Source organism: Heterodontus francisci, chromosome 46, assembly GCF_036365525.1.
Source record: "Heterodontus francisci isolate sHetFra1 chromosome 46, sHetFra1.hap1, whole genome shotgun sequence".
Taxonomy (NCBI): domain Eukaryota; kingdom Metazoa; phylum Chordata; class Chondrichthyes; order Heterodontiformes; family Heterodontidae; genus Heterodontus; species Heterodontus francisci.
The window spans coordinates 14,493,167-14,516,285 of record NC_090416.1 but is presented as its reverse complement, the minus strand read 5'-3'; the positions used below and the strand labels follow the sequence as shown (position 1 = coordinate 14,516,285).

Sequence of the window (23,119 nt, the reverse complement as noted above, 5' to 3'; positions counted from 1 at the left end):
AAAGAACATTGCACAGCAGGAGTTACAACATGGAATTCTCAGCTACAAACCCTCGTTGAAGCAAAACCCATACTTGCAAATGGGAACTACACGGCCCCATAGAGAGGGGTAAACAATACACATTTAAGTGGTATGGGTAGTAACCAGGAGAGTGGGATTAGACAAGGTGGCTCGAGGAGATTGAGACAGCCTGAATGACCTGCTTTAGTACTCTGATGACAGTCTGCAGCTCTCTCAAAATAGATTAAGTATTGTGCTCGTTGTTACTCATACACCATTACCTGCTTTGCCATAACAGTAAATTATTGTACTTAGCATCCTGTGATGGGGCTCTTGTTCTACCGTGTAAAATTAGAGGGAGTCGGCCATCTCTTCACTGCATTTAAGTTGGTGACTTGCACTAGTTGTTCCAACTCTCCTCCTCTTCCCCCTTCGCCAACTGACACATTTTCACACAATGTTAAGTACGTATTGGCCTGCCATGCAAGAGAGGTGACAAATTCCCACTCTTCAAGTTGGCAGCTGTTTGCTGCTTACCAACCAAGCCTGCCCTCAACTGATATCGCCATCCCAGAAATCCTTCAAGAGAGTGCCAGACAGACAGCGAGTGCACGAGAGCGTTAAAGAAAGAGAAACAAGCAATGTTCTAATCGGAGTAATCTTTATTGAATGCTGACACTCAAAACTAAATGAAAGTTACTCGGTGCTCAGTCAGCCATGGAAACATCCAAAACAGCCACGGAAACATCCAAACATCCGTAATTGTATTTGCTCCCCTCACCAATTGAGTCGAACATTTCCCTCCTTTAATAAATATTGACATTGTGGGGGGCCCTGACCCGAGTGCTAACAGCATTGAGGGCGGTTGTGTATCCTGGTCCTTCCTGGTGCTGTGCTGCATTCTATTCCATCCCACGTTTTAATTGTATGACGCATCCCCATCACCTCCGTGACTGTCGTCCTTCTTGCTTTTGTGACCGGACACTATGTCGTCAATGCGCAGGAGCAAGATGGCGGTCTGAGGAAACAATGCACGTGAGAATGATCCGCACACAACAGGCTGCACTTACACACTGGGCAAGGGGCCTTCAAGACTCCTGAATAGTGGTGGGATACAATCCCACAGGAAGCAATCAACCCCCAACCCCGTGAGGCTGAATAGCAAGTGCTGCCAGCCTGTTCAAGAACAGGACATCCCAGCCAGATCCTGTCCTCATCTGGCAATCAGACTGCCCAGTGGATTTACTGTTTAGTGAGCAGGTGGCATGAATCCTGTCCCTGACAAAGCCCAGGTCACAAACCAATTGTTGCAACTCTAATGCTGCTGTGACTGAGGTTAGATTATGTGGCACAGTTTGGAGGGCTGAATTTGGCATCTTCCTACTCCTCGGTTACACATTGCCACAGAAGGGGAGGCTGGCTTTCCCAAGGCTGCAATCACACAGCAGCTGCACTGGGTCAGATTTGAACAGGCACAAGGCAATGTCTGAGACGAGGTATACATTCTGCTCGAAATGAAACATGGCATACATGTGGAAGCATTCCCTGAACTCCCAGATATTGTTGGCTGTGGTCCAGTTACGTCTCTGTTGTTTTCCACCTGATCTCTCAACATTCTACCACACATTAATCTATCCTCAGTTAAAAGCCTTTGATTGAATGGCATGCATGAGGTAAGTAAGATCCTCAGCAGAAGGATCAGGTCTTCCAGCCGAGTGGATGAATTTAGTTTAGTTTAGAGATACAGCACTGAAACAGGCCCTTCGGCCCACCGAGTCTGTGCCGACCATCAACCACCCATTTATACTACTCCTACACTAATCCCATATTCCTACCACATCCCCACCTGTCCCTATATTTCCCTACCACCTACCTATACTAGGGACAATTTATAATGGCCAATTTACCTACCAACCTGCAAGTCTTTTGGATTGTGGGAGGAAGCCGGAGCACCCGGAGAAAACCCACGCAGACACAGGGAGAACTTGCAAACTCCACACAGGCAGTACCCAGAATTGAACCCGGGTCGCTGGAGCTGTGAGGCTGCGGTGCTAACCACTGCGCCGCCCTGTTTGTCTTTGAGAGCCACTTAGGACACAGCATGGCTTCCATGCCTTTGTGACCTCTAGACTCGACTATTTAACACACTCATGGTTGGCCTCCCATGTTCTACCCGCTTTAAACTGGAGGGCAACCAAAACTCTGCTGCCCATTTCCTAACTTGTAACAAGTCCCATTCACTCATTGTCCCCCTGTTCTCATTGACTAACATTGACTCCCGGTCCAGCATCAAGTCAACTTTAAAATTACCACCCTAGTTTTAAATTCCCTTCACTGCCCCACCTTGCACCCCCACCCCCCCCCCCCCCCCCTCATCTCTCTAACCCTCTTCCAGCCCGCCAACTCTCCAAGATCTCTGTGCTCCTCCAATTCTGGCCTCGAGTATCTCCCGATTTCCATCGCCCCATCATTGGCAGCTATGCCTTCAGCTGCTTGGGTCCTAAGCTCTGGAATTCCCTCCTGAAACCTCTCCGTCTTTAAGATGCTCCTTAAAACTGACCTCTGACCAAGCTTTTGGTCACCTGTCCCTAATATCTTACGTGGCTCAGTGTCAGTTTTTGTCTGATAACGCTCCTGTGAAGTGCCTTGGGACATTTTACGACAATAAAAGGTGCTATATAAATGCAAGTTGTTGCATACACTATTTAAATCCATGATCCTATTAATCATATTTCAAATTGCCGATACTAACAGGTCTTAGTGCTCCAATTTACCCGCCAATAAGATGAGGGCTAAAATAAGCCCTTTGCACACCACTGGGCCTGTGAAATTTAAACTGGACAAACCAGAGTGAAGTAAATGAGATGGAGTTATCTGGGTTTCATGGGTGCTAGTTGGGACATCCCTGGAGCCAAAATCTTGAGACCCCCCCCCCTCACCCACCAACAATGTTACGAACAAGTACTGTTTGCAACACACATTCTTGCTGCAGTGAACAATTATATCCACATTTACAGCTAGCAAAAAAAATTTCCAACCTTTGCTTTCAAAATAAAGAAAATACCAAAATAACTGTTGCAGACATATCCATTCTGGTAAACAGCTCGTGGCAAAATATCGGTGTCTCATCAACTTGAATTTATATAGCTCCTTTAATATAGTAAAATGTCCAAATGTTCCCAAGCGCTTCACAGGAGCTTTATCAGACTCAATCTGACACAGCCACAAAAGCAGATATTGAGGACAGGTGACCAAAAGCTTAGTCAGAGGTCAGTTTTAAGGAGCATCTTAAAAGGAGAGAGAGGCGGAGAGGTCTAGGGAAGGAATTCCAGAACTTAGAGCCCAGGCAGCTGGAGGTACGGCCGCCAATGGTGGAGTGATGAAGATCGGTCAATGAATTACTTACATTGTAATTGAATAGTTGTGGGAAGGGCCACTACAAACCTGCACCTTTTCATTCCAGAAATCGTAACTGTTACCCTCGCCCGCTCAGTTGTGCTAGGCTCTCTGGTGAGACTCACCTCGACTGATGTTTTGAAAGTCTGTGATTTGACAGTCAGAGGCTCCCAGATCCCGAGTTCCTTCATGTCTGCCAATGCTCCAGTCTCTCCATTGACTCCCCAGGTCTGGCAGCCCTCCTGTGTGTGTTTTGCCTGTGGAGAGGACATGCAGGTTGCTGTTTAGATCACGCAGGTACAACAGCCTCAGAGCAAGAGAGAGTCATTCTAGACATAGTCAAATTGGAAGGGGCTTCCCATATAGTATGGAGACCAGGAAAAGGCAGGGAAGGGAAGATGGGAAATACCTGCATTGGTGCAGAAACTCTACGTCCAATCCTGTAGAAGTATGTTTAGCCACTAATGTTAACTGTTTAGAATTGTGAAAGGTTTTGAAAAACAGGGCAGAACGAAAAACCATTACTTTCCAGCATGCATACTTCATTGAAGTAAGCATTTCTGGAGCAGAACTGGCACCAGGCGGGCATCTCTGGTGATGCAAAACTGGAACTGAGTTAATGCCCCAGAGACAAACTCCAATGTGGTACCTGAGCTTGTCGGCTCTACAGTACAGTCACTGGTGCACTAATGGGACCTGTTACCACAGCTTCCCCTTCAGCTCCATATTAATCCTGCAGGTCAAGAGGTAATAAACACACAGATGAGGGTTTCAGCAGCAGATGGGCTGAGTGCAGAGGTGGAGATGGGCCATGTTACAGAGATGGAAGTAGGCTGTCTTTTATGAGTGGGTCAGAAGCTCAGCTTGAGGGTCAAACAAGACGGCGAATCTGTGAACAGTCTAGTTTAACATAGGACAGTGGCCAGGGAAAGGGATGGATTTCGACCCTAGAAGTAATCATGAGCGGGAACCCTCACTGATTTAGCCTCCATGCCCAGGGGTCCCAAGGCCCATCGAAACACCGCCTATGAGCAGCATGCAGCAGAGACTAGTAACTGAACCTGGAACTTCTGGACCTGCCTGGCTGGTACTACACCAGCACCCACTAGGCTGTCAGGAAAGTATATTATCACGGATGGGCCGGGACACTATTCCAGTCGCCTGTGTCGAAGGAAACACCTTACCCGAAGGGAGGTGAGCAAACGGATGGTGCTTGCTCCACAGTTCTGGATTAGTGTCCTGGGGATGACCTCGAGGGCATTTGCCACTGCACGGTATGGCCACTGCTCCACTCCAGTCATGGTCTTGGATTTTTCAGTCAGGGCGTGCGCTATGGCCATTTCCACTGCTCCGCCACCAGGCACCAAGTGTGGCTCCAGCAGTATGTTACGAGTCACCTGCATGGCATCCTGCAAGTTACGCTCCACCTCCTGAAACACAAACCAAACACTGAAACCACACACAGAACTATAATAAGTAGTACATTGACTTCTGGAGTTTTACATTCTCAGCCTTATTTCCAAATCCTTCCACGGCCTCGACACCTCATTCAGCCCTGTGAGATCATCTGGTTCCTCCCAGCTCATCATCCTAAGTCCTCCATCCCAGTAGTGATGGCCTTGTTTCTGTGACTGGCAGGAAGATCAGTCCTTGGACGGCTGGAGTCTTTTAAGTTCTCCTCAGGAATTGGAGTGTTTATCCTGGACCAGACAGTCCCAAACTCTGACAGCTCAACAAATATTACGTGGAAACAGGACTTTGGGCACAGTCAGTGTTGTGTGTTTATCATCCACACAAGCAGTAGCCCTAATCCCTCGTGCCCAACCTGTTTCCCTTCAACTACCTATTCATCTATTATTGCTTCAATCACTAACTCCAGTTCTAGTCCACAACCTTGCAACTCTGTGCAAAAAGATTCTTTTCCCCTCTGTCCTAAATCTTCAAACGTTAATCTTGTATCTATACCCCTCACTGGAAACAGCCTGTTTCTATCTTACCTGTTAGAATTTTAAACACCTCTCAGATAGCGCGCAAATCCAGCATACACCTGGAAAGAGCGTTGATCCACTGCCCTGCTTACCGCCAGTATCTCTTTGCTCGCTCCACGCAGGAGAATGGTGCAAGCTTTGGGATCTTTGCATTCAGTGATGAAAGCAAAATATTCATCGCCAATCTTCTTGATCTCAAACAGCCCAGCACCAGTGCCAATATCGTCCTCACGCAGCTCGTCTGTCCGGCTAGCAATGCGAGCACCACATGCCCTGCAAAAACAAACAGCACTTGTAGACATAGAGATGTTTCCACTTGTGGGAGACCCCAGAACTAGGGGCTATCATTACAAGATAGTCACTGATAGATCCAATGGGAATTCAGGAGGAACGTCTTTACCCAGAGTGTGGTGAGAATGTGGAACTTGCTACCACAGGAAGTGGTTGAGGTAAACAACAGATGCATTTAAGGTGAAGCTATAGGAGGCAGAAAGGAATAGAAGGTTATGCTGATAGGGTGAGATGAAGTAGGGTGGGAGGTGCTTGTGTGGAGCAGAAATGCTGGCAAGGTCATAAAACCAAGTGAAAATCATTAAAACTTTCACATTTCAAACGTGTATGCCAAACAGGACTGGTAAATTCCAGGAACACCATTCCACACATGATTCATTGCAAAGCTCTATCTATCAAGAGCCTCCCACCCACTTTTAACAATTGAAGGAAGGTCACCCCGTACCTGGCAATTCGGTTGCTGTCACTCTTTCTGATGCGACGGATAGCAGAAATATTTGCCTTCATGAGGTAATGAAGGGCCAGGTCTGAGGGGGAAGAGGAGGACACATATTAAGTTACACTGGCATGCCCTGAAATAATTCTATTCTCCAAATACATGCCAGCCAACCTGCCCAGAGCCCAGAATCAGCATTTTGGCTTTGAAAGACTTTGATTAATAATTATTAATGATTAATAATTTCAATACAGAGCCCATAGCTTATCAGGCTCATATTGTGTTCATGACTTCAGCATAAGCATGGAGGCACTGGCTCTCATTGTGATGGCAGATCAAGAACATGGTGAAGCAGGTGTCTTCCGCCATCTGAACAAGATTGGTTGATGCCAGTACATTTGGGAGTGCAAAACTCAGGACACTGACGGCACGCCAGGATTTGTAAATACAAGCTGGACTAACTGGAAGCATTTTCATCTGAAAGAGAGCAGCAATTGAGAGTTACAGATCAAAATGTAGCTGTGCTAAAAAGGAAATGATCTTACTGGCTGCCCCTGCCATGAAGCATCCAGCCCAACACCACCAAAACCCTCTGGACTTACTGCGACGAGACAGCTATGATATTGCTATCCACCCATTCTGAAACTGGGGCTAATGACACCAGAGCCAAGAGAAGCACACAAGACAGACACAAAGCAAGCCAGGAAGGGTGGAAATGGTTCTGGGCTTTAATACTCAATGCCTCCGTGAAGCAATTTGAAGACACACTGAGGAACCCGTCACAGGAGCTTGGCTCAGTTGGTAGCGCTGGGACAGAAAGTTTGGGTTTGATTCTTACACGAGGGCTCCACGCCACATTTCAAGGCATTCGCTATTACATTGCATCTTGCTTCATGTGAGACTTTAGGTCAAGCCAGTCCATTAAAATGGTTCAAGGAAGACTCTGGGACTGATATTCTGCAGAGGGCCTCAATTTAGCAATCTATTTGAATCCAATAGATCCCCTTTCAGCAGTGTGCACAGTACCTGAGATACCCTTCTCAGTGAAAAGGAGGTCTGGCTTGAGGCGGATAATATCCTCACAGATCTGCTGAATATAATCTTCCTCCATCTGCAGGATGCGGGTGAAGTCCTCCTCACGAGTGATCTCAATATCAGTCTGGAACACACAGGCTGATTATTAAGAGGGCAGGCAAAAATGATGATTAATTATCCCAAACTGATGTTTTATGATTAAAAATACCAGACACACCACGTCACTGGGAGATACTCGCTTTATAACAGGTTATCGCCGAAGTTGATTCGTTCACCAACACAGTTCTCCAATAGTTCAGTGAGTTAACACACTGAGCTATACATATTAGAAAATGCTATCAAACAACCACCTATCTCCATCTTATCTGACTGCAGTGGTAAGGGATAGAAACTATCAGACAGGGCCGCCGATTACTATTTCGTGACCCCACTCCCAGGTCAGAATCAGGCTCACTGGCGATGCCCCGAGTGAATAACCGGCCAATAACACCCATTGTCTGAGTTCACAGATGACAAAATGCCACTTGCAGAAGGTACCCGAGGGACATCTGCCTCAGCATCGGACAGAATCTTCCAAAGAGATGGAGTGGGTGGAGGGACAGGAAACACGGATCACCAGAACAAACTGGCGATGGCTAAGTAATTCCCCCGACAGTAAATGACTGAGATTGATGTTACGCTCAAAATTTGTATTCTGTAACGACCTCCGCTCACTGCATTTCGCTGGAGAAATAATCCTGCTTTTAATGGCGAGACTCTAGTTTCTCATGCGTTCAGCTTGCTGTAACATGGACTCTGTTTGCTGTATTTCCTGCCCTGACTTCACCTTATTGACTGACACTGTGGTGTTAATACTCACTCTGAAATGTATTTCCCCCTAGCGAGCACTCAGGAAGAGGGAAATCACTGAACTGCAGCAGGTGAAAATGTAAACCTTGTACCTGGCTCTCTCCTTTCTTGTATTCCAACGAGCAGTCCAGCAGCATGATGCGGGGGTTCTTGATATGCCTGCGCATCCGCGGGTGGGTGACATCCTTGTTCAACATCACTCCGCGCAGCACACTGGAGTCGTGAATGAAACCACCGGGAATCTGTCAACAAAGAAAAGCTGGTTACATCGCCTCTGTGAACAAACTACTTCCACTCTGGAATCCTGATCCGTGCAGTAAACACATGAATTTTCAGAGAGGTTAACACGACCAGTTAGCAGTTTCCCCCAAGACCAGTAAGAGAGCAAAGTGTTGCTTCATTTGAAGCATTACAATGCAATGAGATCTATATTTTCATTAACACCCCCCCCATCCCATTACACAGCAAGGAACTGAGCCATAAAGATCAGAAAGATTCAAGTTCCATTTATGATCTGTGCAGTTAGTTAATCTCAATCCAAGTGATGGTGTAGGTGTCAAAACCAATCTTAGTACCTCTGGCAAGAGGAAAACCCAGACGGGAACCCCATTAATCAGTGTCACCAACTGGACAGGACGATTGGATCCCAGATGAGGATAGACCCAAGCTTTGCTGTAACAGAACCCATGGTTAAATACACTATAGAAACCCATTCTCGAAACTCACGTGACGAATGACTTGTGGAACAGTAACCCGCAGCAAAGGTCAGGGAGGGTTAATCAGAATGCACCCAGTTTGTGCCACCACCAACCCCACTTTCCCTTGGGGCGGAATCACGAAGGAATGGCTCCCTCCAAATCACCACAGCAACATCTGTAGACTGCTAGCTGGAGAGCCAGTGGATAAGTGGCTTTTTTTTTTTGCGAGGAGCAGCTTTGACAGAACGAGGTGCGGAGCGGACTTACAGCTGAGCGGTCAATTTCAGTAAGTTACAAGTTAATCCCCTTTTGTTCTGGAGGACTAGGGGACTGCTGGGTAAGGGAAAACTATTTATTTGGGCAGTGGCAGTACCAGAGACACTACACGTGTAGTGTCTCCCACCCACCCTCCTCCTCTAACCAAAAAAAAAGGACTCTGGTGTGTTGATAAGGTAAGCTTTTTATTTAAAAAGTTCAGTCCGTCGGATTGCTAAGCGAACAAGTTTTGACTTTTTTTTTTGGTTTGGTTTTTCAGTAGATTTGTTGGGAATCTAGAATAGTGGGAATGGAGGTAAAGGCAGTTGTATGTTCCTCCTGCAGAATGTGGGAGGTAGGGGTCGCCAAGACTGTCCCTGCTGACTGCATCTGCGGGAAGTGCACCCAACGCCAGCTCCTCGCAGACCGCGTTAGGGAACTGGAGCTGGATGAACTTCGGATCATTCGGGAGGCGGAGGGGATTATTGACAGGAGTTATAGGGAGGCAGTCACACCTCAGGTAAAAGAAGTAGGTAGATGGGTTACCGTCAGGGGAAGGAAAGGGAACCAGCAGGCAGTGCAGGGATCCCCTGTGGCCGTTTCCCTCAACAACAGGTATACCGTTTTGGATACTGTTGGGGGGGGGAACGACTTACCAGGGGTAAGCAATGGGGTGCAGGTCTCTGGCACAGAGTCTGTCCCTGTTGCTCAGAAGGGAAAAGGGAAGAGGAGCAGAGCATTAGTCATTGGGGACTCCATAGTTAGGGGAACAGATAGGAGGTTCTGTGGGAACGAGAGAGACTCACGGTTGGTGTGTTGCCTCCCAGGTGCCAGGGTACGTGATGTCTCTGATCGTGTTTTTGGGATCCTTAAGGGGGAGGGGGAGCACCCCCAAGTCGTGGTCCACATAGGCACCAACGACATAGGTAGGAAGAGAGATGGGGATTTAAGGCAGAAATTCAGGGAGCTAGGGTGGAAGCTTAGAGCGAGAACGACCAGAGTTGTTATCTCTGGGTTGTTGCCCGTGCCACGTGCTAGCGAAGAGAGGAACAGGGAGAGAGAGGAGTTGAACACGTGGCTGCAGGGATGGTGTAGGAGGGAGGGTTTTGGTTTCCTGGATAATTGGGGCTCTTTCTGGGGTAGGTGGGACCTCTACAAACAGGATGGTCTTCACCTGAACCAGAGGGGTACCAATATCCTTGGGGGGAGATTTGTTAGTGCTCTTCGGGGGGGTTTAAACTAAATCAGCAGGGGAATGGGAACCTAAATTGTAGTTCCAGTGTACAGGCTGTTGAGAGTAGTGAGGTAGGGGATAAGGTTACAGGGATGCAAGAGGGCACTGGCAAGCAAGAACTTGGTTTAAAGTGTGTCTACTTCAACGCCAGGAGCATCCGGAATAAGGTGGGTGAGCTTGCAGCATGGGTTGGTACCTGGGATCCTGATGTTGTGGCCATTTCAGAGACATGCGTAGAGCAGGGGCAGGAATGGATGTTGCAGGTTCCGGGATTTAGATGTTTCAGTAAGAACAGAGAAGAGGGTAAAAGAGGGGGGGGTGTGGCATTGTTAATCAAGGAAAGTATTACAGCGGCAGAAAGGACGTTTGAGGACTCGTCTACTGAGGTAGTATGGGCCGAGGTTAGAAACAGGAGAGGAGAGGTCACCCTGTTGGGAGTTTTCTATAGACCTCCGAATAGTTCCAGAGATGTAGAGAAAAGGATAGCAAAGATGATTCTCGACAGGAGCGAGTGTAACAGGGTAGTGGTTATGGGGGACTTTAACTTTCCAAATATTGACTGGAAATACTATAGTTCGAGTACTTTAGATGGGTCTGTTTTTGTCCAGTGTGTGCAGGAGGGTTTTCTGACACAGTATGTGGACAGGCCAACCAGGGGCGATGCCACATTGGATTTGGTACTGGGTAATGAACCCGGCCAGGTGTTAGATTTAGATGTAGGTGAGCACTTTGGCGATAGTGATCACAATTCGGTTAGGTTTACCTTAGCGATGGGCAGGGACAGGTATATACCGCAGGGCAAGAATTATAGCTGGGGGAAAGGAAATTATGACGCGATTAGGCAAGATTTAGGATGTGTAGGATGGGGAAGGAAACTGCAGGGGATGGGCACAAACGAAATGTGGAGCTTATTCAAGGAGCAGCTAATGCGTGTCCTTGATAAGTATGTACCTGTCAGGCAGGGAGGAAGTTGTCGAGCGAGGGAGCCGTGGTTTACTCAAGAAGTTGAAGCGCTTGTCAAGAGGAAGAGGGCGGCTTATGTTAGGATGAGACGTGAAGGCTCAGTTAGGGCGCTTGAGAGTTACAAGCTAGCCAGGAAGGATCTAAAGGGAGGGCTAAGAAGAGCAAGGAGAGGACACGAGAAGTCATTGGCGGATAGGATCAAAGAAAACCCTAAGGCTTTCTATAGGTATATCAGGAATAAACGAATGATAAGAGTTAGAACAGGGCCAATCAAGGATAGTAGTGGGAAGTTGTGTGCGGAATCAGAGGAGATAGGGGAAGCGTTAAATGAATATTTTTCGTCAGTATTTACAGTAGAGAAAGAAAATGTTGCCGAGGAGATTACTGAGATACAGCCTACTAGGCTAGATGGGATTGAGATTCACAAGGAGGAGGTGTTATCAATTTTGGAAAGAGTGAAAATAGATAAGTCCCCTGGGCCAGATGGGATTTATCCTAGGATTCTCTGGGAAGCCAGGGAGGAGATTGCAGAGCCGTTGTTGTTGATCTTTATGTCGTCATTGTCGACAGGAGTTGTGCCGGAGGACTGGAGGATAGCAAATGTTGTCCCCTTGTTCAAGAAGGGGAGTAGAGACAGCCCTGGTAATTATAGACCTGTGAGCCTTACTTCGGTTGTGGGTAAAATGTTGGAAAGGGTTATAAGAGATAGGATTTATAATCATCTTGAAAAGAATAAGTTCATTTGCGATAGTCAGCACGGTTTTGTGAAAGGTAGGTCGTGCCTCACAAACCTTATTGAGTTTTTCGAGAAGGTGACCAAACAGGTGGATGAGGGTAAAGCCGTGGATGTGGTGTATATGGATTGCAGTAAGGCGTTTGATAAGGTTCCCCACGGTAGGCTATTGCAGAAAATACGGAAGTATGGGGTTGAAGGTGATTTAGAGCTTTGGATCAGAAATTGGCTAGCTGAAAGAAGACAGAGGGTAGTGGTTGATGGCAAATGTTCATCCTGGAGTTTAGTTACTAGTGGTGTACCGCAAGGTTCTGTTTTGGGGCCACTGCTGTTTGTCATTTTTATAAATGACCTGGATGAGGGTGTAGAAGGGTGGGTTAGTAAATTTGCGGATGACACAAAGGTCGGTGGAGTTGTGGATAGTGTCGAAGGGTGTTGTAGGGTACAGAAGGACATAGATAGGCTGCAGAGCTGGGCTGAGAGATGGCAAATGGAGTTTAATGCGGAGAAGTGTGAGGTGATTCACTTTGGAAGGAGTAACAGCAATGCAGAGTACTGGGCTAATGGGAAGATTCTTGGTAGTGTAGATGAGCAGAGAGATCTTGGTGTCCAGGTACATAAATCCCTGAAAGTTGCTACCCAGGTTAATAGGGCTGTTAAGAAGGCATATGGTGTGTTAGCTTTTATTAGTAGGGGGATCGAGTTTCGGAGCCACAAGGTCATGATGCAGCTGTACAAAACTCTGGTGAGGCCGCACCTTGAGTATTGCGTGCAGTTCTGGTCACCGCATTATAGGAAGGATGTGGAAGCTTTGGAAAGGGTGCAGAGGAGATTTACTAGGATGTTGCCTGGTATGGAAGGAAGGTCTTACGAGGAAAGGCTGAAGGACTTGGGGTTGTTTTCGTTAGAGAGAAGGAGGAGAGGTGACTTAATAGAGACATACAAGATAATCAGAGGGTTAGATAGGGTGGATAGTGAGAGTCTTTTCCCTCGGATGGTGATGGCAAACACGAGGGGACATAGCTTCAAGTTGAGGGGTGAAAGATATAGGACAGATGTCAGAGGTAGTTTCTTTACGCAGAGAGTAGTAGGGGCGTGGAACGCCCTGCCTGCAACAGTAGTAGACTCGCCAACTTTAAGGGCATTTAAGTGGTCATTGGATAGACATATGGATGAAAATGGAATAGTGTAGGTCAGATGGTCGGCGCAACATCGAGGGCCGATGGGCCTGTACTGCGCTGTAACGTTCTAATGTTCTAATTCCCGCTCAGCATACCCAGATTTAATCTTGATCTATGCTGAGATAGCTGATCCCAGACATCGCGGCCGATGGGGTGTTAGAAATGACCTCAGCATCCCAGGCTAGGGAAAGGGAGGAGGAAGCACGATCAAGTATTTCAGCCAAGATATTTACTCTCGACTGCTGTACCTCATCTCACATCAGAAAGTGCATGAGCAACCTGGACTCAGCAGGCAGGTCTCTTTCCAATGGCATTCCTACAGCTGATACACACATGAAGAACACCAAAGGGTTGGTGAAACTGGAGCCTCGCAGGAGTTTGCTTTCAGGAGGGATGGGTGGCAGGACAGAATGAAATGGAGAGTCTCTCACTCAATCCTCCACAACTGCTTAGCAGGTAGTTGCCTTGGATACTGAGAGATTACAAGGCAGGTGGGAGGTGGATGGTGATGGTGGCAAGGATACGTGCAGAGTACCAGACTGAGAAATCCCAAACAGCAAGCGCCCAGCCATGCTGGAGATTATGCACCCCACCACCCCCCAACACCACTTGCCTTCTCAACCTTGGCGTACTTCTTAATGTCAATCTCCTTGCGGCCGTTTTCTTCAAGCTCCACAGTCTTCACTGCGTCGAGCGCGATATTACAGGCTAGGTCAATCTGTAGGTTGTTCACCTTCGTGTTGATGGCGCTTTTAATAATTTTCAGCATCATTTCACGGTCATTGATATCGACAGGAGTACTGCAAAAAGGGGGTGGGGGAGAAAAGAGCAAAGCGTTGCGGGTGATGGGATTTTCTGACAGTTGGTGAACATCACAGAATAGAAGATTATTCACATCCTCAAGCACCAGGCAGGAAACATTTTTCATAAGGCCGCAAATGTCAAAACATTTAAGGTTCCAAAACATAATTAACACAGTGCACTGGAACGAGGCAATCCAACATATTCGGTTTGATATAAAAGATCCGCAAGAATGGGGGAGTTTACCCCAAGTCCTGGCCAATATTTGTGCCTCAACCATCACTATAACAGATTATCCACTCACTTATCTCACTGCTGTTTGCGAGAACTCGCGTGTTAACTGGTTGCTGCATCTTCCCTCACAACACTGACTGCACTTCAAAACGCAATTCACTGGCAGTAAAGCGCTTTGTGTCGCCCTGAGGTCACGTAAGGCGCAACAGAAATGCAAGTTTGGTCTTACTTCAACAGCAGGTGAGAGAAAAATAACCAAAGGCTCCATACCTGATCTCCTTAAGGGTGGTAATTATGTCATCGAGTGCCTGGTGGTAAGCGCTAATGATGACAGACGGGTGCATCTGTTGCTCGAGGTACTGCTCGGCGACTGACAGCATCTCTCCAGCTAAAAAAAACCAAGTTGTCTGAAGATTTACCCAAACAGAGTCACCCCTACCTCTCAATTAATTGCAAATACCCAGGGCTTAAGTTGATGTAATCGCCTGCTTACACTGACTCTCTCTCTCTCTCTAGTGCAGTTCTAGTAGGGAACAAAGGGTTGCGCAGTCTATGGATAGGGTGAGTATCGATGGGCCTGCAGACCTGCTCTCACCTTTCTGCTTTTGATCAGTTCAGCACCAAGTCTTCACAAGCATCAACCATCAGAATGCCACTGCCTTTTGATATCAGAGGACGACTGCAGGGTGAAGTTTAGCAGTTTTGAGATACGCTGCAACTGAAACAGCCTGAACGCAACCAAGCAAATAAAGGAAGAATTTCTGAAAATGATGTACAGCTAAGTGTTATCAGTTTACTGAGGGAGGGAATATGTTCAAATATCATGTACCATGATATAGGGCTCAAGCACCCTGTAGTTCCAATCATGGAGGAAACTCGCAGTAGAGGTACAATTGACATCCTGCCACCAAGCACATCATTGTTCCCCCAGCCAGCTGGCTGTGCTCAACACAATCTCACCCATTTTCCACATATGCGAGTATGGGTAGACTATTTCACGGCAGGGGTGCATTGCACGTAAGGCTGACCCACCCTGTACCACCTAGTCAAGGGTCAACTGATAGCGACTGGTTGGCTTTCCCCTGCTCCTACGTGATCTGGGATAGCAAAGCAGTGTCCTGGCTGAGATCCCATAATACAGCCTGGACCTGGGAGTTCACTATCCTGATCTACCGGGGCTGCTATTGGCTCTTTCCATGTGCAAATCAGGTGGTTTTGGCACAGGTCAGGAATGCACCAGCACCTATGTGGAACCTCTGCTATCCCTCCCTGAGCTTTTACTGAGGTAATCTCAAAGGCAGGCACAGCCCCAGTTTAGTGCAATTTAAGGACCGGGTCTAGTCGGTCAAAAACCCCTTGAGCATTAACTGCAACCATACGTACCAAGGATGATGACAGAGGTGGTCCCATCTCCAACTTCTTCGTCCTGGGTACGGCTGATCTCAACCATGGATTTTGCTGCTGGGTGCTGCACCTGGATCTGGGAGATTCAATAGAATATGTGACTGGGAGGTCAGAATCAGTACACAGAGCAGAGAGGCTATGAAGATGTTCAATGTTGCTGCTCAATCAGGATTAATAATAAATCGTTGCAGTAATGTACATGAGGCCATTCGGCCCATCGTGCCTGTGCCAGCTCTTTGAAAGAGCTATCCAGTAAGGCCCACTCCCCCCTCCCGCTCTTTTCCCCATATCCCTGCACATTTTTCCCCTTCAAGTATTTATCCAATTCCCCTTTTGAAAGTTACTATTGAATCTGCTTCCACCTCCCTTTCAGGCAGCTCGTTCCAGATCACAACAACTCACTGCGTAAAAAAAAATTCTCATCTCCTCCCTGACCTTTTTTTGACAATTATGTTAACGGCCCTCCTGCCAGTGAAAATAGTTTCTCCTTATTTACTCTATCAAAACCCTTCATGATTTTGAATTACCTTCATGGACTGCACAGGTTGATGTAACAGAGCTTCAGAGCCAGATATACAGTTTAAAATCAATGTTCCCATTAATTTGCAGGCAGTGCAAGCTGATGATATGAACACATTTTGACATTCCAATTTAGCACCGAACAATGAGACAACGGTCCTTTCCAAATCTCCACGGTCATAAACTCAAATGAGAGAAATCGGCAAACGAGAACTATAAACAGGGGGAATATAGCTGCTCGGGCTTCAAGATCTGCCTGTGGCCTTACCCCGAACATTCCTACCCCATGCTATTTTGAGAGGGGGATGGAGACAGAGCAAGGGAAATTAATTTGTCTGGTATTTTTGAGTCTAGTGAGCAGCAGTCTACCCAACTCCGGACCGAATGCTGACACGGGTTAAATTACAGACAGATTCCACCTACCTCTCGCAGGATGGCATTGCCATCATTTGTCATAACGATGCCACCCATGGGATCCAGCAACATCTAGGGAGTAAATGATACCACATTAGCTTCAATTTTATACACTCACCCAATTGAACCAGTTTGCAGATGGCAGGCGAAAGGAAGGAACTTGTAACCTTAGCAGTCCAGTGTACAAGTTACTTTCTACAATATCGCACACACTTAAGAGAACAGAGATAAACTATAGGCGTTTCAATTACTGTCCTAATTCCACTGGTCTTAGATGATTAAGCACTGCCTAACTTTCACTCTTTCTCCGACTTAATTTTCTTTAAACTCAAGTCCCTACAGTTCAGTACTTTGCTGCACCACACCCCACAAATCCAGTCCAATACTTCCTGTACCTTCATCATCGCTCTTGGGCCCAGGCATGTGCGAATAACATCCGCGATTGTCTGAAAGATACAACCACAAAAGAATGCGGATAAGCACAGATCTGGAAAGCTACTGAAGAATATTTTTACAGCTGCTTTATTGGGGTATACCTTCAGCTCCACTAGTTGGCTTTTGCCAATTGGCCATTAATGACGCGTCAACCTTGACGCAGGCTAGTCAAAGACAGGGGAATCACACACAAAGCAGCCCTGTCATGTCGAAAGCTGATGTGCTCTTCCAAAACGGCACCGAGTCCCGTTATTCACCTCCCAAACGGCACCGAGTCCCGTTATTCATCTCCCAAACGGCACCGAGTCCCGTTATTCACCTCCCAAACGGCACCGAGTCCCGTTATTCAGCTCCCAAACGGCACCGAGTCCCGTTATTCACCTACCAAACGGCACCGAGTCCCGTTATTCACCTCCCAAACGGCACCGAGTCCCGTTATTCACCTCCCAAACGGCACCGAGTCCCGTTATTCACCTCCCAAACGGCACCGAGTCCCGTTATCCCACAAACACCGAGTCCCGTTATTCACCTCCCAAACGGCACCGACTCCCGTTATTCACCTCCCAAACGGCACCGAGTCCCGTTATTCACCTCCCAAACGGCACCGAGTCCCTTTAGCCCTCCAATTGGCACAGAGTCCCGTTATCCCCCCAATTGGCACAGAGTCCCGTTATCCCCCCAATTGGCACCGAGTCCCGTTATCCCCCCAATTGGCACAGAGTCCCGTTATCCCCCCAATTGGCACAGAGTCCCTTTAGCCCTCCAATTGGCACCGAGTCCCTTTATCCCCCCAATTGGCACCGAGTCCCTTTATCCCCCCAATTGGCACCGAGTCCCGTTATCTCCCCAATTGGCACCGAGTCCCTTTAGCCCTCCAATTGGCACCGAGTCCCTTTATCCCCCCAATTGGCACAGAGTCCCGTTATCCCCCCAATTGGCACCGAGTCCCGTTATCCCCCCAATTGGCACAGAGTCCCGTTATCCCCCCAATTGGCACAGAGTCCCTTTAGCCCTCCAATTGGCACCGAGTCCCTTTATCCCCCCAATTGGCACCGAGTCCCTTTATCCCCCCAATTGGCACCGAGTCCCGTTATCTCCCCAATTGGCACCGAGTCCCTTTAGCCCTCCAATTGGCACCGAGTCCCTTTATCCCCCCAATTGGCACCGAGTCCCGTTATCTCCCCAATTGGCACAGAGTCCCTTTAGCCCTCCAATTGGCACCGAGTCCCTTTATCCCCCCAATTGGCACCGAGTCCCTTTATCCCCCCAATTGGCACCGAGTCCCGTTATCTCCCCAATTGGCACCGAGTCCCTTTAGCCCTCCAATTGGCACCGAGTCCCGTTATCCCCCCAATTGGCACCGAGTCCCGTTATCTCCCCAATTGGCACCGAGTCCCGTTATCTCCCCAATTGGCACTGAGTCCCTTTAGCCCTCCAATTGGCACCGAGTCCCGCTATCCCCCCAATTGGCACCGAGTTCCTTTATCCCCCCAATTGGCACCGAGTTCCTTTATCCCCCCAACTGGCACCGAGTTCCTTTATCCCCCCCCAATTGGCACCGAGTTCCTTTATCCCCCCAATTGGCACCGAGTCCCTTTAGCCCCCCAATTGGCACCGAGTCCCTTTAGCCCCCCAACTGGCACCGAGTCCCTTTAGCCCCCCAATTGGCACCGAGTCCCTTTATCCCCCCAATTGGCACCGAGTCCCATTATCCCCCCAACTGGCACCGAGTCCCTTTATTCCCCCAATTGGCACCGAGTTCCTTTATCCCCCCAATTGGCACCGAGTCCCGTTATCCCCCCAATTGGCACCGAGTCCCATTATCCCCCCAACTGGCACCGAGTCCCTTTATCTCCCCAATTGGCACCGAGTCCCGTTATCTCCCCAATTGGCACCGAGTCCCATTATCCCCCCAACTGGCACCGAGTCCCTTTATCCCCCCAATTGGCACCGAGTCCCGTTATCTCCCCAATTGGCACCGAGTTCCTTTATCTCCCCAATTGGCACCGAGTTCCTTTATCCCCCCAATTGGCACCGAGTTCCTTTATCTCCCCAATTGGCACCGAGTCCCGTTATCTCCCCAATTGGCACCGAGTCCCATTATCCCCCCAACTGGCACCGAGTTCCTTTATTCCCCCAATTGGCACCGAGTTCCTTTATCCCCCCAATTGGCACCGAGTTCCTTTATCTCCCCAATTGGCACCGAGTCCCGTTATCTCCCCAATTGGCACCGAGTCCCATTATCCCCCCAACTGGCACCGAGTTCCTTTATTCCCCCAATTGGCACCGAGTTCCTTTATCCCCCCAATTGGCACCGAGTCCCGTTATCTCCCCAATTGGCACCGAGTCCCGTTATCTCCCCAATTGGCACCGAGTCCCGTTATCTCCCCAATTGGCACCGAGTCCCGTTATCCCCCCAATTGGCACCGAGTCCCTTTATCCCCCCAATTGGCACCGAGTCCCATTATCCCCCCAATTGGCACCGAGTTCCTTTATTCCCCCAATTGGCACCGAGTTCCTTTATTCCCCCAATTGGCACCGAGTTCCTTTATCTCCCCAATTGGCACCGAGTCCCGTTATCTCCCCAATTGGCACCGAGTTCCTTTATTCCCCCAATTGGCACCGAGTTCCTTTATCTCCCCAATTGGCACCGAGTCCCGTTATCTCCCCAATTGGCACCGAGTTCCTTTATCTCCCCAATTGGCACCGAGTCCCGTTATCTCCCCAATTGGCACCGAGTTCCTTTATCTCCCCAATTGGCACCGAGTCCCGTTATCTCCCCAATTGGCACCGAGTTCCTTTATCCCCCCAATTGGCACCGAGTTCCTTTATCTCCCCAATTGGCACCGAGTCCCGTTATCCCCCCAATTGGCACCGAGTTCCTTTATCCCCCCAATTGGCACCGAGTTCCTTTATCTCCCCAATTGGCACCGAGTCCCTTTATCCCCCCAATTGGCACCGAGTCCCTTTATCCCCCCAATTGGCACCGAGTTCCTTTATCCCCCCAATTGGCACCGAGTTCCTTTATCTCCCCAATTGGCACCGAGTTCCTTTATCCCCCCAATTGGCACCGAGTCCCTTTATCCCCCCAATTGGCACCGAGTTCCTTTATCTCCCCAATTGGCACCGAGTCCCTTTATCCCCCCAATTGGCACCGAGTCCCGTTATCCCCCCAATTGGCACCGAGTTCCTTTATCCCCCCAATTGGCACCGAGTTCCTTTATCTCCCCAATTGGCACCGAGTCCCTTTATCCCCCCAATTGGCACCGAGTCCCTTTATCCCCCCAATTGGCACCGAGTTCCTTTATCCCCCCAATTGGCACCGAGTTCCTTTATCTCCCCAATTGGCACCGAGTCCCTTTATCCCCCCAATTGGCACCGAGTCCCGTTATCCCCCCAATTGGCACCGAGTCCCTTTATCCCCCCAATTGGCACCGAGTTCCTTTATCCCCCCAATTGGCACCGAGTTCCTTTATTCCCCCAATTGGCACCGAGTCCCTTTATCCCCCCAATTGGCACCGAGTCCCGTTATCCCCCCAATTGGCACCGAGTTCCTTTATCCCCCCAATTGGCACCGAGTTCCTTTATCTCCCCAATTGGCACCGAGTCCCTTTATCCCCCCAATTGGCACCGAGTCCCTTTATTCCCCCAATTGGCACCGAGTTCCTTTATCCCCCCAATTGGCACCGAGTCCCGTTATCCCCCCAATTGGCACCGAGTTCCTTTATCTCCCCAATTGGCACCGAGTTCCTTTATCCCCCCAATTGGCACCGAGTCCCGTTATCCCCCCAATTGGCACCGAGTTCCTTTATCCCCCCAATTGGCACCGAGTCCCGTTATCCCCCCAATTGGCACCGAGTCCCTTTATCCCCCCAATTGGCACCGAGTTCCTTTATCCCCCCAATTGGCACCGAGTTCCTTTATTCCCCCAATTGGCACCGAGTCCCGTTATCCCCCCAATTGGCACCGAGTCCCTTTATCCCCCCAATTGGCACCGAGTCCCGTTATCCCCCCAATTGGCACCGAGTCCCGTTATCCCCCCAATTGGCACCGAGTCCCTTTATCCCCCCAATTGGCACCGAGTCCCTTTATTCCCCCAATTGGCACCGAGTTCCTTTATCCCCCCAATTGGCACCGAGTCCCGTTATCCCCCCAATTGGCACCGAGTTCCTTTATCTCCCCAATTGGCACCGAGTTCCTTTATCCCCCCAATTGGCACCGAGTCCCGTTATCCCCCCAATTGGCACCGAGTTCCTTTATCCCCCCAATTGGCACCGAGTCCCGTTATCCCCCCAATTGGCACCGAGTCCCTTTATCCCCCCAATTGGCACCGAGTTCCTTTATCCCCCCAATTGGCACCGAGTTCCTTTATTCCCCCAATTGGCACCGAGTCCCGTTATCCCCCCAATTGGCACCGAGTCCCTTTATCCCCCCAATTGGCACCGAGTTCCTTTATCCCCCCAATTGGCACCGAGTTCCTTTATTCCCCCAATTGGCACCGAGTCCCGTTATCCCCCCAATTGGCACCGAGTCCCTTTATCCCCCCAATTGGCACCGAGTCCCGTTATCCCCCCAATTGGCACCGAGTCCCTTTATCCCCCCAATTGGCACAGAGTCCCGTTATCCCCCCAATTGGCACCGAGTTCCTTTATCCCCCCAATTGGCACAGAGTCCCGTTATCCCCCCAATTGGCACCGAGTCCCTTTATCCCCCCAATTGGCACAGAGTCCCGTTATCCCCCCAATTGGCACCGAGTCCCGTTATCCCCCCAATTGGCACCGAGTCCCGTTATCCCCCCAATTGGCACCGAGTTCCTTTATCCCCCCAATTGGCACCGAGTCCCTTTATCCCCCCAATTGGCACCGAGTCCCGTTATCCCCCCAATTGGCACCGAGTCCCGTTATCCCCCCAATTGGCACCGAGTCCCGTTATCCCCCCAATTGGCACCGAGTCCCTTTATCCCCCCAATTGGCACCGAGTCCCGTTATCCCCCCAATTGGCACCGAGTCCCGTTATCCCCCCAATTGGCACCGAGTTCCTTTATCCCCCCAATTGGCACCGAGTCCCGTTATCCCCCCAATTGGCACCGAGTCCCTTTATCCCCCCAATTGGCACCGAGTCCCGTTATTCCCCCAATTGGCACCGAGTCCCACTCTAACACCCTCAGACAGCCTTCCCTCCAGGCCTAGGCCCACGATGCAGCCTCGGAACTCGAGTAGTGCGGGCGGCCTCACCTTGGCCGCGTTGATGTTGCCCTGCTGGACTTTGCGGCCCGACTCCCGCTTCACATTCTGACCTGGAAGGGATTCATTAAAAAAAACAAGGATTAATTCAACAACAAAAAAAACCTCACAGGGAAAAAACAAGCCGGCGAAGAGATGATGATAAACTCCACACTCACTCAGCACCAACACTTGCCGCCCCAGCATCTTTTCTCTTGCTAGAAGCTTCTGCACCCTCGCCACCGCCAAACACTAACCTGCTGGCACTGCGACCGTGATTGACGGCTGCCGTCCTCCAATCGGGACTCCGCTCTCCCCTTGCGTGAGACGTCATCCCCACACGTTCCTCCAATCACCTTCGCCTCCGGGAGGACGGGCCCCGCCCTCCCAGACTTGCATCACGCTGGGTTGCGCCGGCGCCGGCCTCGTGCGGACCGTTGGGGCGCAGCAGGAGGGGCGGGGCCATTGGCCTTTTCCCGGCAGCCTCTCCTTGCGAGGGCTTCTGGGATTTGTAGTTCATTAGCAAGGTCGTCACTCATTGGATGAACAGTGGCGTAATGGATTTATCACCGGATTAGTAATCAGGACTGCTCTTGGAGACCAGAGTTCACTTCCCACCACCGCAGTTGGGGGAGGGGGAGAATTAATTAATTAAATAAATGAATTTGGAATGAAAAGCTGGTATCAGTAATCTTCTTTGGCCTCCTTGTCTCGAGAGACAATGGGTAAGCGCCTGGAGGTGGTCAGTGGTTTGTGGAGCAGCGCCTGGAGTGGCTATAAAGGCCAATTCTAGAGTGACAGATTCTTCCACAGGTGCTGCAGTTAAAATTGGTTGTTGGGGCTGTTACACAGTTGGCTCTCCCCTTGCGCTTCTGTCTTTTTTCCTGCCAACTGCTAAGTCTCTTCGACTCGCCACACTTTATCCCCGCCTTTATGGCTGCCTGCCAGCTCTGGCGATCGCTGGCAACTGACTCCCACGACTTGTGATCAATGTCACAGGACTTCATGTCGCGTTTACAGACGTCTTTAAA

General features: G+C 49.3%; 1 protein-coding gene across 1 annotated transcript; it reads right to left on the bottom strand.

Moving 5' to 3' along the window:
• Window positions 1-644: 644 nt before the first annotated feature.
• cct3 (chaperonin containing TCP1, subunit 3 (gamma)) lies at window positions 645-22,373 on the bottom strand. Its single transcript, XM_068022752.1, has 14 exons — window positions 22,268-22,373; window positions 22,101-22,162; window positions 16,827-16,877; window positions 16,441-16,503; window positions 15,478-15,574; window positions 14,365-14,482; window positions 13,673-13,859; window positions 8,088-8,237; window positions 7,138-7,270; window positions 6,121-6,202; window positions 5,477-5,657; window positions 4,581-4,826; window positions 3,522-3,653; window positions 645-1,018 (listed from the first exon to the last, which is right to left on the bottom strand). Exons 1-14 carry the CDS (start codon window positions 22,293-22,295, stop codon window positions 920-922), a joined length of 1,629 nt encoding a protein of 542 aa, XP_067878853.1. The 5' UTR covers window positions 22,296-22,373; the 3' UTR covers window positions 645-919.
• Between the last annotated feature and the right edge of the window lie 746 nt (window positions 22,374-23,119).

Excerpts from the sequence above, each read along its gene's own strand:
- cct3 (XM_068022752.1), bottom strand. The coding sequence starts at position 22,295 with ATGCTGGGGCGGCAAGTGTTGGTGCTGA. Across the intron at positions 4,827-5,476 it reads CGAGCAAAGAGATACTGGCG|GAGGTGGAGCGTAACTTGCA; the intron begins GTAAGCAGGGCA and ends TTTGTGTTTCAG. Across the intron at positions 1,019-3,521 it reads CTTTCAAAACATCAGTCGAG|ACCGCCATCTTGCTCCTGCG; the intron begins GTGAGTCTCACC and ends TTGTTTCCTCAG.